The 14,537-nt window shown below is 41.6% G+C and overlaps 1 protein-coding gene across 1 annotated transcript; it reads left to right on the top strand.

Annotated features, from left to right (window-relative positions):
* The first annotated feature begins 1,793 nt into the window (after nucleotides 1–1,793).
* LYG2 (lysozyme g2) lies at nucleotides 1,794–13,363 on the top strand. Its single transcript, XM_002757412.6, has 7 exons — nucleotides 1,794–1,841; nucleotides 2,319–2,424; nucleotides 3,156–3,222; nucleotides 8,900–9,040; nucleotides 10,255–10,451; nucleotides 11,569–11,707; nucleotides 13,127–13,363. The coding sequence occupies exons 3-7, from the start codon at nucleotides 3,180–3,182 to the stop codon at nucleotides 13,243–13,245; spliced, it is 639 nt and encodes a 212-aa protein (XP_002757458.3). The 5' UTR covers nucleotides 1,794–1,841; nucleotides 2,319–2,424; nucleotides 3,156–3,179; the 3' UTR covers nucleotides 13,246–13,363.
* The last annotated feature ends 1,174 nt before the right edge of the window (nucleotides 13,364–14,537 follow it).

Here is a 14,537-nt window from a genome sequence, read left to right as displayed (position 1 = left end):
CTTCTTAGTGATAGGAAATTTCCAAGATCCTTATACAATAGTACACACACTTAACCATCCACTGGGTCAGTAGGGTATCACAGTTAAGAGTTGGGCTTTAGAGTATAATAAACTTAGGTCAGACCCCTTACTATTATTCTACCAACCATACCATACAAGGTCAGTGCATATTAACTACCTTATTATTACTGGTGGAGAAAATATAAAGTGACAAAAAACCACTTCCGACTTAGTTAACTCGTATGAATTTGCATTTTAGAAATTTCAACAGCACCTACAAACACTGGAAAGATAGTGGTATAAAACCTGTGACTGGTATTATTTATCCAGACCACAGACAATGCTTTGTATCTAGATTGATTTGGACCTGTTGCAACAATTGCTCTGCAGGGTCATTTGTCTCTCATGCTGGCACTTCTGATACAGTGGAAGAGCATGGATTTTGGAATCTTACAGACCTGGGTTCAAATCCTGGCTCTGTCACGTGCTAACTGTGCCATCTTTGACAGGTTACTTAGCTTCTCTGAGTCACAGTTTCCTCGTCTCTAAAATAAGGGATAATACCTGCCTCATAGGGCCAGTGGAGGATTGAGTCATATAGTATCCATAGGAACCTGACAAATGTTGGGTGTCACATAGATGTTCAATTGTTCTCTCACAGTTTGAGTGAACAGAACAATTCACATCAGTTTGAAAACGATTGGTTGAGTTGCAGCATCCTGACATTAAGACCCCCATACCTAGAAGGACTCGTAGCCCCACTAACTGAGAGCAGAAAGATAAGTATTCTTCACATTCAACAGTGCTTTAAATGTTTTATTAACACTTTCTTCCTCCACTACCTGTAGGAACAGCCCCAGCCTCCACCTACTTTCTTTTACCTAACTTAAAATTCTTTCTTAACTTCTTCTTAATCTCCCTTTCTTGAACCTTCTTATTGCACTTAGCCTGGAAGCCTCAGGGAAGTGGCTCTGCTCACCCTGTAGTGAAGTGGGTTATGGGCACAGTGTCGCTGGTGATAGTCTGTGTGTTTCTAAGGCCTGCCTCAGGGCAGTTGGACTCCTGCAATATCCCTTAGTCAGGAGCGGTTCTGACTGCAGTGTTGATGGTGGTGGAGCAGACCCTCCATGGGGTCACTTTTCTGAGAGTCAAGCAGGAATCATCCATTGGCTCAGAACAACCCTGCCCCTCTTCCAGGGATGGAAGGCTAGAGGCCGTGCCAGGGCAGTCTGTTCTACAAGCAGGAAGGCAGGCAGGGCAGAAGTGAATGCCAGTGGACTGTGCAGACCTCAGCTTGGGGAGGGCATGTTCTCCTTGGAGTGGAGGTTGTTTCATTGCCAGGGAGCTGGAAAGTTGCCTGTGGCTTTGTCTTCCCATTTCCCGTACAGCTGTCTTGCACCTTTCTTCATTTGGTGGATGTGGGGGAGGATTGCATGCAGTCTGAGAAACTTGCTACGCTTATGGAAGGACCCAGACCAGACTTCTCCCTCCTCTCAGGGCAATGTACTTTGCCTGTTTCAAGAACGTCCTTTCCATTTCCTGTTCCTGGGGCTGCACAATGCGCTTCCTCTCTTCCTCTGGACATAAGCCTGAAGAAAGATATTCTCTCCTAGAAGTTTTTATCCCGGGCTGAATCCTTTTTTTCCATATCCTTTGCAATTGGATCTCCCAGAGCAGGAGGCCACACTTGCACCTATTTGTCAGAAGTGGGATTGGAGTAAGGAGCCAAGTTCAACTATCATGACCATGTGACATAGTGGTGTGCGATCATGTGACATATTGGTATGGGGATCATGTGACATTGGAATGGGGAACAAACAGCAGGAGACTCAGCATTTCAGGTAAATAACCAATTCAAGAATAACAATTGCTAGTATTTCCTGTTATCTTTTTAAAGCAAATTATCTGCTTTTTATTCACAAATTTAGAAGCTGTTTGGCATAATTTTAGATATCTAGAAACAATCTATCAAAATATGCCTCCTGAGCAACCTGGGGGTTCATTAGGTTAATTAATTAATAGTGGTTAATAAACTCTTTGAAATCCTCTTATTAATGGAGTCACCTAAGTCCAAAATACTATTATAACCAGGCCTAATGAGGTCAGTGGTTTAAAGAGAGGGTTTTAAACCATATATAAAGCTCCTCTAATGATCATTGGTACAAAACGAAGGTTAGAAAAGTCAGGTAAGTCTTCATGCTGGTGTTTCAAAGTTTCCTTCACAGCAGTAGAACCCCATTGATGTCTATTCCCCTGAAGCCAGGTTCGCAGTGATCTACTGACTAATGGATTCTCCAATCGTTAAACCTGTGTTATAGGACAAAGGCCACCGCTTTGTGAAAGCTTGAAGTGCAGTTTGCTGCTGAGTACAGAAGACCTTTGCAGACAGAGAGGGGGGATTTTCTCTGTAAGGTTGCAAACAAGGTTAGTGCTGGCTTTCTTATATCCTGTGAAACTTATAAGCTACCATTTAGATGAGATCAAGAAAGAGTTGATTGAGGAAGAAATGGAAAACAGGAAACCTCTTCTAAGTTATGTTCTCTGATGCTCCTGTTGGTATTTTATTTTGTTTTCCCTATGGAGACCCTAGTATGAGAATGGGAACACCCAGGCATGGTGGCATGCACATGTGGCACCCAGCTACTTGGGAGGCTGAGGTGGGAGGATTGCTTGAGCCCAGGAACTTGAGGCCATAGTGAGCTATGATTATGCCACTGCACTCCAGCCTGGGTGACAGAGCAAGATCCCATCTCTAAACAAAAAAATAAAAAACAAAACGGATCCTTTAAGGCAGAGGTAGGGCAAGTAACTAGAATGAAAGGATCAGTATTTTTTTTTTTTAAAAAAAGGGAACAAAATTGTGGGGTGGCTAAGCTTAGAGGTGGGATAGAAGTGTATATTTGGTTACATAAGTAAGAAGAAATACATAGCCCGTGTCAATATGAAATTGGATTGAAGAGGGTTGAGAGTTTACACTTAGGAAAGAGAGTGATCCAACAAACCATGTACTGAGCCTGTGAGAATACTATCTTGAAACTGGAAAATGAGTATTGAATTGGAAATAACTCTGCACTTTTAAAAATATGAAAGCAAATTTTTCTTTAGGAAACTTTCAAATTTTAAAATTAACCAGTTTCTAATTCAAATCAAAACAGGTCCTGGAAGATAAGATTCCCACCATGCTAACTTCTGTGGTGTTCTGGGGACTAATTGCCCTCATTGGTAAGTCACTGGCTGAGACTTAGCATTGTTCACAGGGTGTCCACGAAAACCTCCAGCACAATCATGAATCAGAAAGAGCAATGACAGTGGGCTCTCTTTCTGACCAGCTTGGCCATTAATCAACTATTATTTCTATAATTAACAGTGTGTTCTGTTGGCGAAACAGGTGAAAAACAGGATCAAATAATTCTGTGGGAATTTCAGATAATCTCGTATTTATTGATCTGCTTACTTCCTGTCTGACAATATACCTATCAGGCTCGATATCTTACTGAGGGGTATGTGGAACAGGGCCTTGGAAGCAAAACACATGAAGAGAAAATTATCAATGCCAAGCAGTGAATGAGAGTTAAATGTGAACAGGTGGGAAAAAAAACACTAGTCTGGGAGAAGTTTGGGAGGAAGAGCTCGCATCCAGCTAGGATGCTTAGACATGAAAGGCTTTTTGGGGGGATGTGTCAGTTGAAGAATGCTTGGTGATTTAATAAGAAAAGGGAAGAGCCTGCTGGAGAGGAAGAATGACTTCAGTAAAAGAGCAGAGGAAGAAATGAATGAAAATTCTTTGGGTTAGTGTGGCCAGGGACAGAAGAGGGGATTTCTGGGGGAAGGCTGGAAAGATAGGTTGGTGAGTTAGTAAAGGATCTTGAATAAGAGAATGTTAAAACTTTGACTTAAGCAAAATGAAAAGCCATTATGAGCAATGTTCAAGTTGTCTTTAATTATAGAATAATGACTGAAAAGAAAGTGTTTCTAAAATGTTTAATTCTAAACTTGGAAAAACAAGGCTACCCAAAACCAAAGCTAATTTCCAGTTACTTATGGTCAAAAGCAGGGCAACATAGTTTTAAATTTTTGCTCCTTTTTAAATTTCCAGGTGAGAGCAGAATTAAATAGCCAGCAGATTAATTATGAAGTACCATAAAAGCTGAAAGGTGACTCTAATTTAAAAGGGCCTGTGTGCTTATAATGCCTGCACAGGCAGTGGAGGGAGGGTCCATGATCATATTCCATTTCCCTTAAAGCAGTGGTTCATAAACTTAGGTGTAAGAGTCAACTGGGAATGCTGGTTAAAATGCAGGTTCTTTGGCCTTATACTGCAAGATTCTGGTTCAGTAGATCTGGTGTGAAGAGCCCAGTGATAAGCATTTTTAATAAGCATCCTGGGTAACTTTGATGCCTGTGGTCGGTGGGCCACTCAGTGAGCCTGGCAAATACTGCCTCCCAGTGAAAGGATATTGAACCTGTCAATATATGGACACTTGATCCAGATAATTTAAACAACCCATTTCTGACTCATTCCTTCATCCATCCAACTATCCATTCATCCATTCAGCAAATGTTTATTAAATGTCTACTTTGTGCCAAGCATTGTTACAGGTGCTGAGGAGGATATAGCAAAGAAAAACATCGGTATCTGACCTGATGAAATTTATCTTCTAGTGAGATGAATGGGCAGAAAGAGAGTGAGAGGAATAAAGGAAGAGAGAGGGAAAGAATGAGAGGAAGGAAGGAAGATAAAAACATTTCACCTGTAAAAATTTTTTACCTGTTTCTAACATATAAGGACCAGCTCTAGCACAAAAAATTGTTCCTGGTTCATCTTGAACATTTCCTGCCCCAGGCCAGAAATCAGCCATTATCCTGAGGAGGACTGGTTCCTCTTAGCAGAAAATGGCATTTAGAGACCACAGTGTGAGAAGTAGGAGTGCTCCATTGCTATGGAGTTGTAATTTCTTTCAGGTATTTTCAGTGGCAGGAACTAGAAAATACACATTTTAAAAATAAAAGCAATTATGCTTTGAGATATTTCACATTTATATTTAAGAATGCAAACATTTTACATCAGTTTTATATTTGTACTTCTGCTATCCTACACTAAAAATCCTGTGAGAATACTATCCTGAAACTGGAAAATGAGTATGACATTAGCATTGTTACTCATTTACATATGATAGTGTCTAATGACATTAGACATTAGCATTATTTACACATGCAATTTGTGAATAACGCTAATTTGAATATGTAAAGTACTTATTTACATACAATGGTGTCAAAATAACTATGACAGTATTACCAATCAATAATGAGACAGTTAATATAATTTAAGATTTTCTTGTAAGTATTTATGTTCACAGGATGTATTCCTATGCAGCATTATTCACATGTGGATATATTTTAAAGTCACGAGATAATTCTGCTCTGTTTATTAATCTTTTAATTTGATATGGAGTTATGTTCATTTGTTTTTCTTTTTTGATTCCTTTTTCCCTATTTAATTTTTAAATTTATGAGAACATTTACATGGTTCCAAAATAAAACTTTAAAAAAGATAGTCTATCCTCTATCCCTTTTCCCTCTAATTTTCTCTTTCCCTCTCCATAACTATTTTTATTAGTTTCTCATTCATCCTCATATTGTTTCTTTTGAAGATATGAGCAAATCACACAAAATAGACAGTTGTATTTTCTCCCCTTTCTTACACAAAGAGTCCAATTCCATAAATACTATTCTGTCCCTGGAGAGAATTTTACAGGAGTATATAGATGTCTTACTCATTCATTTCACAGCTGCATAGTACTCCACTATGGATGTAGCTTCCCTAACTCAACCAGTCCCTATATTGATGACATTTGTGTTGTTTGCAGTCCTTTGCTGTTATAAACAGTGCTGAAATGAACAGCCTATCACAAAACTGAGTTCCACAGCAGTGCATGAGACAGCCTATTTCCCCACAACTTCTCCCACAGAGCATATTGCCAAACCTTTGGACTCTTTTCAACTAAAGAGTTGGAAAATGCTGTCATAATGATATTTGCATGTGGCCTTTCTCTTCTTTTGAGTGTGGTTTAACATCTTTTATATATTTAAAAATCATTTTCATTTTTTGTCCATAAATTGTCTACATATTCTGCTGATAAGGTGATACTTGGGCAGAGACCTGAAGGCAGAATCATGTAGATACCTGAAGGAATAGCATTCTAGACAAAAGGAATCACAAACATAAAGGCTTCAAGGCTGAAACCTGCCTGGTGTGTTGAGGGATAAGTGCAAAGAAGAATGTGGCTGGAGGAGAGTGGGTAAAGGGAAGGAGAAGTGGGAACAGGAGCAGAGGGCTAGATCTAGTAGGTCTTGAAGACTGCAGGATGGACTTAATTGTTCCTCTAAAGAGGGAGAAAGCCACTGGTTAAGAGAGAACACTGATAGCAGCCCATGCCTTTCCCACAGGGCCATTCTGTCTACTAGGTAGAGGATGGGCTGCAAGAGTGAAGCAGGGAGGTCAGTTAGGGGGCTGGTAGGAGAGTCCAGATGAGCAATGATGCTGGTCTGGACCATGGCAGTAGCAGAGGTGGGAGAAGTGGTTAGATTCTATTTTTTTACATCAAACATTTTAACAAAATACGTATATATTTTTTTGAGATTTGAGACAGGGTCTTATTCTATTGCTCAGGCTGGAATGCAGTGACACCATCAAAGCTCACTGCAGCCTCGACCTGCTCGGTTCAATCAATCTTCCTGTCTCAGCCTCCTGAGCAGCTGGAATTACAGACATGTGCCACCACATCAGGCTACGTTTTGTGTTTTTTGTAGAAATGAGTTTTGCCATTTGACCTAAGCAAAATGAAAAGCCATTATGCTTTTCATCTTGCAAAAGTCTGGGCTCAAGCAATCCTCCTGCCTCAGCCTCTCAAAGTGCTAGGATTCTAGGCATGAGCCACCACATCCAGCCCAAAGTACTGTCTTATAACAAATATTTGGACTCTTAAGGTTCAAGTTAACAGTCCTCAAAGCCATTGGAACAAACTTTTCAGTATTACAGAAAATAACCTTGTATCTCCTTTAGCAAAAGCTCTACCTCTCCTTTAACAGGTAGACTTGGACAGAAACATGTGCCACGTCCTGCATTGCACAGGGGTTTAAGGACCTAAGAGGGAACAGTGGGGAATAAGGAAAGACACAGACACAGACAGAGAGATATAAAAACCTGGGCCAGGCGGTCCAGGAGGTGAGGATGTCAGGCTCTCTGGCCCTGACCTGTCTCAGCGTACTTTATTTTATATGTTCACAAAGCACATAGCAGAGGGAGGGTGGAGTTAGTTAGAACAGCCTGTGGTTATTATTCTCATACTTCAGTTAGCATACTTCAGCTAAAAACTATCTTGCAGCAAGGTCAGCAAAAGCTGGTTATCTCCCCAGGCCCTTCTGTTCTTCTCTGAGACATACACATGCTCCTATAGTGGCTTCACTTCCCTGAAGTTCAACCAAAGTTCACAGCAGCCGTGAGGGGGTGTGCTACTCTGGCTCCCTAAAGAAACTCACTTTCTAATGACAGAACAAAAAAACAAGAATAGATTGGACTTAAATTATTTTGGCAATTTCAATTTTTACTTCTAATTTTATTAAATAGACATATATAGGAACCCAACTTCATGGTAAATGATACAAAATAAGAATATATTTAAATTGTTATGGTGCCCTTCTTTCTTATTTTTCTAAACAAAAGCAAATTGTTAATCCAGATCTTCACATCCCCAGAAACATTTGTGTCAGAAGTGTTTTAAAAATTCCTCTCAAAACAGGGTGTGCGTGGTGGCTCATGCCTGTAATTCCAGCACTTTGGAAGACTGAGGCTTTTGGTCAAGAGATCGCAAAACAATACATACTGGGGATTCTAAAAGGAGAGAGGGAGGGAGGGATGGAGAGAGGGAGGGAGGGATGGAGAGAGGGAGGGAGGGATGGAGAGAGGGAGGGAGGGATGGAGAGAGGGAGGGAGGGACGGAGAGAGGGAGGGAGGGACGGAGAGAGGGAGGGAGGGATGGAGAGAGGGAGGGAGGCAAGGATTGAAAAACTACACATGAGGTATTGTGTTCACTACTTGGGTGAAAGATCAGTAGAAGGCCAATCCTCAGCATGATACAATATGCCAAAATAACAAACCTGCACAGGTACCCCATAAAACTTAAAAAAAAAGTCATAAAAAAAAAAGTCAAAAACAAAACTCTCAAGGTTCTTGCTGAAAAACCTTCTGTCAGTTTTAATTCTGAGTGAGACTATGGCATGGTATGACTACAGTGCCTATAATCCCAGCACTTTGGGAGGCCAAGGAGAGAGGATTGCTTGAGCCCAAGAGTTTGAGACTAGCTTGGGCAAATAGCAAAACCCCATCTCTACCAAAAGATAAAATAAGCCAGGCATGATGGTGTGTGCCTGTGGTTCCAGCTACTCAGGAAGCTGGGGCTCTCAGCGAATGTTTGAGCCCAGGTGTTTGTGGCTGCTGTGAGCTATGATCATGCCACTGCACTGGCGCATGCCTGTAATCCCAGCTACTTGGGAGGCTGAGGCAGGAGAATTACTTGAACCTGGGAGGCAGAGGTTGCGGTGAGCCGAGATCATGTTGCCTGGGCAACAGAAGTGAAACTCTGTCTCGAGAAAAAAGAAACAGAGATGAATTTCCTAATATTTTGCATAGTGTCTTAGGATTAAGTGCTGTGTTGATACAAAACAAAAGATCAGAGCAGAGTGGATATTGGGGGACTTCTGTCTGATGAACAAATAATGGCAACAAGGGAGTTGGGCAGTTCTGTCTGTGGCCTTCACCTTTGGTTTAGTGATGTTCATTGCAGCAACCCAAGCAGTATCTTCTCACAGGCTTCGTGTGAGTTACACTTCTGCCTCCTAGGCACTTCCAGGGGCTCGTACCCCTTCACTCACTCAATGAACCCTCACCTACATCCGCGCCTATACCACGGCTGCTACGGGGACATCATGACCATGAAGACTTCTGGAGCCACCTGTGATGCAAACAGTGCGATGAACTGTGGTAAGTGAAAAGCAAAGCAAACGTTTGGCTTTCCCCCTTTGATCATTTTCAGATTCTTTCTTAGGAACTGACTTAATTTTGAAAAGGTATCATCATCATTATGACAATAGTATCAAAATTAAAAATTAAAAAACACAATCCTGACCAACCTAACAATCCATTTCCTTTCATTTTCCACCCTGTTCTATCCAAACCTTGTTCAGCTGTGTTTATTTCCACATATTGAAACTACTGCTTGAATAAATATTAGACTCTGGCTTTGTTTTCTGGGTGGTGCTGCTGTGTTTGCTTCATGTTACAGCAGGCATATCTGAAGGAAGCCAGGATGCTCTGCACACCTCCCCTCTTCTGTAATCCTGTTCCAAAGTCTTCATCATGTTATCCTGATTTTAGGGTGTTGGAGCTGGCAGCAACCACAAGATCACATCGGACCCCAACCCCTCCATTTACAAATCAGAGCTCAGAGATTCAGCAAAAAGGGAAGACTTCCCAATAGCATAGAACCAGGTAGTGGCAGAGCCAGGCTAAAACATACATTGGCTGACTCCTAGTTCAACAGGTTTCTCAGTGCATCAGTGTGGCAGAATTTTTTTTTTTTGAGATGGAGTCTTGCTTTGTCACACTGGAGTGTGATGACATGCTCTTGGCTCACTACAACCTCCACCTCCCAGGTTCAAGTGATTCTTCTGCCTCAGCCTGCTGAGTAGCTGGGGTTACAGGCACCTACAACCATGTCTGGCTAATTTTTGTATTTTTAGTAAAGACGTGGTTTCACCATGTTTGCCAGGCTGGTCTCGAACTCCTGAGCTCAGATGATCCACCTGCCTCAGCCTCCCAAAGTGCTGGGATTACAGGTGTGAGCAATTTGAAGGAGAAACAGCAGAAGTGGCACCTATGGGAGGTTGTAGACCTGTTTCTGCAGTCAGAGATAAAAAGGATGTCTTAGAATAGTTGTCCCAAGCCATTAGCAGTGATGAGAGGCTGTGGCTAACTTAGCAAATTAAAAAAAAATGGTTTTCTTCTGAAGTAGAAGAAACAGTTTCTTTTCTTTTTTTTTTTTTAAAGATGGGCTCTCACTATGATGCCCAGGCTGGTTCCTAACTCCTCCTGGGCTCACGCAATCCTCCTGTTTCAGCCTTCTGCATAGCAGAGACTGACTTCAGGCACCCACTATCATGCCCAGAAAAAACAGGGTTTTTTTCCTATTTACATAGGGATCCGTGGTTCCGAAATGTTTGCTGAGATGGATTTGAGGGACATAAAACCTTACCAGACTCTGATCAAAGAAGTCGGGCAGAAACATTGTGTGGACCCTGCTATCATCGCAGCCATTATCTCCAGGGAAAGCCATGGCGGAGCTGTCCTGCAAGATGGCTGGGACCACAGGGGGCTTAAATTTGGCTTGATGCAGGTATTTAGCTAGAAACTTTCTATCCACCCACTTCATCCCTCCTCAGAAGCTCAACCCCAACTAGAAATCCATTTGCAGTGCTTCCAAGTCCCAAAATACCCTGGCAACTGGCTAAAGGTACTCCAGCATAATTTTTCTTTTTGAGACAGAGTTTCATTCTTGTTGCCCAGGCTGGAGTGCAATGGTGTGATCTCGGCTCACTGCAACCTCCACTCCTGGGTTCAAGTGATTCTCCTGCCACAGCCTCCTGAGTAGCTGGGATTACAGACACGCACCACCACCCCCAGCTAAATTTTTGTGTTTTTAGTAGAGATGGGATTTCATCTTGTTGGCCAGGCTGGTCTCAACTTCCTGACATCAGGTGATCCACCCTCCTGGGGCTCCCAGAGTGCTGGGATTACAGATGTGAGCCTCTACGCCCCACCACTCCAGAATAATTTGATCTGAGACTTCTGTAACACATCTTTATATTTCATTCAAGGCTTATTCATTATTAGATATCTTTTAAAAAGTACTTTAGGAGTTTCATGTCTACCATTCTGCAATAAATAATATACTAAAACTGAGAAAATCTTATAAACAGCCCTATTGTTATAGGTATTCTCTTGGGGTTCATGAAGCAGTACATTTCATCCATGTGGATCAAAAGACTATACAATTAAGCCCTACTTGAAACAACTTGTTCCTTTGGGTAAACTGGAAGAAAGGGATCCAAATTATCTGGATATTTGCTTCCAGGATGGATCTTAAATTGTCTGTAGAAATACCGACTTCTAGTCTGCCCAGTTAGAAACAAATTTTTCACTGAATTAGCTGGATAATTATTTCTTACTATAAAAGTCATAAATGTCTAGACTTTGGGTGTTATTTGTTTCAAAACAACTTTTTAGTTCTTTTTTTGTATATTAGAATGTTCAGTTAAAACTGTGCCATGTCCATTTCTCCCAAACCTTACTTCATTTCTCTGACTCATTTCTATGAAAGAAAGAACAGTAGAATTAACTCTTTGGGAATAAAGGCTGGTATCTATGACTTGAATACAAGGAGAGGAAATTAGAAATGGCAGAAAAATGTGTTACCTCATCCAGTTGCTGACTTTATTATCTGAATTTTCTAGCTTGACAAACAAAAGTACCCCCCGCTTGGTGCCTGGGACAGCAAAGAACACCTTTCACAGGCTGCTGGGATTCTAACAGATGGAATTAAGGCAATCCAGAAAAAATTCCCCACGTGGAGTGTTGCTCAGCACCTCAAAGGTAGGCTGTATTCTAAGTACTCTGTTTAAATGAGCAATGAATGAGACCGCTGAAGTGTGACCTGAGACTCCTTGGGAGCATTTCCACAGGGTCAGCAGTGGGCCTGGGAGGAGGTGTCTAGAGGCTGCATTTGCATTCTCTGAACCACTGAGTTACTTTGAGTGGCCCTCCACCCCCAACTTCCATTTCCCCTTCTGCAGAATGTTGGGGTTCTTATTCATTGTTTATTGAGCCATTGAATGATACCTTGAAACATAGTGAGACCCTGTTTCTACCAAAATAAAAAAAAAATTAGCTGGGCATGGTGACACACTCCAGTAGTTCCAGCTACTCAGGAGGCTGAGGCAGGAGGATTGCTTGTGCCTGGGAGGTTGAGAGATTGCAGTGAGCATTGATTATATTACTGCACTCCATCCCGGAAGACAGAGAGAGACCCTCTCAAAAAAAAAAAAAAAAAAAAAAAGAATATGTTTGCCTACCTCTCATAGGTTTTTTCCTGTTATAATAAACTGTCGGCCAGGTGCGGTGGCTCACGCCTGTAATCCCAGCACTTTGGGAGGCCGAGGCAGGTGGATCATGAGGTCAAGAGATCGAGACCATCCTGGTCAACATGGTGAAACCCCGTCTCTACTAAAAATACAAAAAATTAGCTGGGCATGGTGGCACGTGCCTGTAATCCCAGCTACTCAGGAGGCTGAGGCAGGAGAATTGCCTGAACCCAGGAGGCGGAGGTTGCGGTGAGCTGAGATTGTGCCATTGCACTCCAGCCTGGGTAACAAGAGCGAAACTCCGTCTCAAAAAAAAAAAAAAGAACTGTTTCTATTCTCTGTTTCAAGGTCCTTGAAGGCAGGGATCAGGACCAGGCATCTTTTTCTCTGGATATGGGAGCAGAGCACAATTATGTTAAACACATACATAACTACTAAAGATAAAATTCTAGGGTAAAATAGCACACACATGCATATGTACACATACCCTAAGAAATAAGTGTGTCTTGGGTACCTTGCAGTCAGTGTGGCACTTTTCCTGGCACACAGTAGGTGGCTTGAAAACATTTCCTGAATGAATGAGTGAGTGAATAGATGAGTGAATTATTGAATAAATGAGAGACTGTTACAAGCATTCTCAGCAGACGATAACTGGGGGTCTAGTTCTGCCAGGTCTGGATTATGTAAAAAAGCAAATCTGATTTTTGCAACAACAACAAAAAGAGACTTTGGAAAAAGAGAAAGAAAACAATCTGAAATTTTCCCAGTGATTCTTGGGGTAGCGTTTCCTTTCAGAAAATGAGAAAGGGAGGAGGATTTTGGATTGCCTGCTTTGGAAGATTTGCCTGGGGAGCTAACATCTTGGCAATGCTCATTGCTTATTTCTGCAGGAAGTTAACATTTGAGCCTAACTCTCTGTGTTTCATTTCAGGTGGTCTCTCAGCTTTTAAGTCAGGAGTTGAAGCAATTGCCACCCCAGCAGACATAGACAATGACTTCGTCAATGATATCGTTGCCCGAGCTAAGTTCTATAAAAGACAAAGCTTCTAGGCAAAGCTCTGCAGGTGGGCCAGGTTGGCAGAGTGCTCAGATGGCCACATTTGGGAGTTTTATATGAATGTGTTGTACTCAACACTGGCAAAGAAATGATTAAAATCATAAAAGAAAATTCATTTTCTGATTTTCTAAATGAAAGTAAGAATTGAGAAAAGGAAAGAAAAATAAAAGAAACCCACTCAGTTCATAATATGGTTCCCAGGAAATGTACATATACGTATACATATACATATACATATACATATACATATACATATACATATACATATACATATACACATACACGCACACGCACATGCACACACACACACACACACACACATAAAATTACTTTGTAGTAAATGTGAATATCATGGCAAGTGGCATCTACATATTCCAGCGAGGCTTCATTTTAGCCCACGATTCCAATGCCCACCTACTCCCTGTCTACCGGAATTGCTAACAAGTTAAATAAGCCTTACTCAAGCTTTCATTTTTCCCAGTATCTTCCCAAACTACTCGGGCTTTGCTTATGAGAAATTCCTGGCTCGTAAGCCAGCCAACTCATGGGACAATGAAGGAAATAGGGATGGAATTCTAGTTTCATAGGAAACTGAGAGCCAAGTGAGGTGAAGCTGTCATTCAAATTAGGTGCTCCAAGTCCTTCAAACCCACAGCAGCCTCCTGTGCTTTCTATTGTTTGTGAAGATCCAGGGACTGGCTTTTCTTTTCAGCAGTTGCTGCCTCACACTTTCTTTCATGGGGTCCTCCCCTCACAAAACATGACTGAAGATAAGCATGTAGGACCCAAATTAATTATGGTTCTTTGGTTCCAAGCAAAGTAACCACTTATAGAAATTTTAAGCAATAAAAGGAAATTACTGGAAAGCTAACAAAGCCAAGTGAGAAGGTCAAGGAGGTGAAAAGACACCAGGCAGCTTTGGGGTCTGGACAGCAGGAATGGGTTAACCGTATTTTACAGCATCCCCAGTAAGTGAATGAATTAGCACCCTCACCAATACTCATATATGTACTCCAAACATCTTTTTCTGATTATTTCTTCATTCTGCGTCACTTTCATAGTGCCAGGAGAGGTTCGGAGCTGTTTATCTTGGTCACATACACACCTACCCCTTGGCTATTTTGCCCACACTACCCCCAGTGGAGAAGAGACAACTCTCTAGAAGGAAACTGTGTGCTGTTTGTGGCCTTTACTTCCACAGTCCTTTCGTCCCAAAAGGATGAAAGCTTGAGGAGAGGACACAAGCACTAACATGTTGGAGGGTAAAGTGGATGTGTGATGGTGT

The sequence above is a fragment of the Callithrix jacchus genome, chromosome 14 (genome assembly GCF_049354715.1).
Source record: "Callithrix jacchus isolate 240 chromosome 14, calJac240_pri, whole genome shotgun sequence".
NCBI classification, from domain to species: Eukaryota; Metazoa; Chordata; class Mammalia; order Primates; family Cebidae; genus Callithrix; species Callithrix jacchus.
The sequence above is the reverse complement of the archived record's forward strand: the minus strand, read 5'-3'. Positions and strand labels throughout refer to the sequence as shown.

Bases quoted from the DNA above. Each gene is read 5' to 3' on its own strand.
- LYG2 (XM_002757412.6), top strand. From the start codon at position 3,180: ATGCTAACTTCTGTGGTGTTCTGGGGACTAATTGCCCTCATTG. The intron at 9,041-10,254 runs GTAAGTGAAAAG...CTATTTACATAG, and splicing joins AAACAGTGCGATGAACTGTG to GGATCCGTGGTTCCGAAATG. The intron at 10,452-11,568 runs GTATTTAGCTAG...TGAATTTTCTAG, and splicing joins TTAAATTTGGCTTGATGCAG to CTTGACAAACAAAAGTACCC.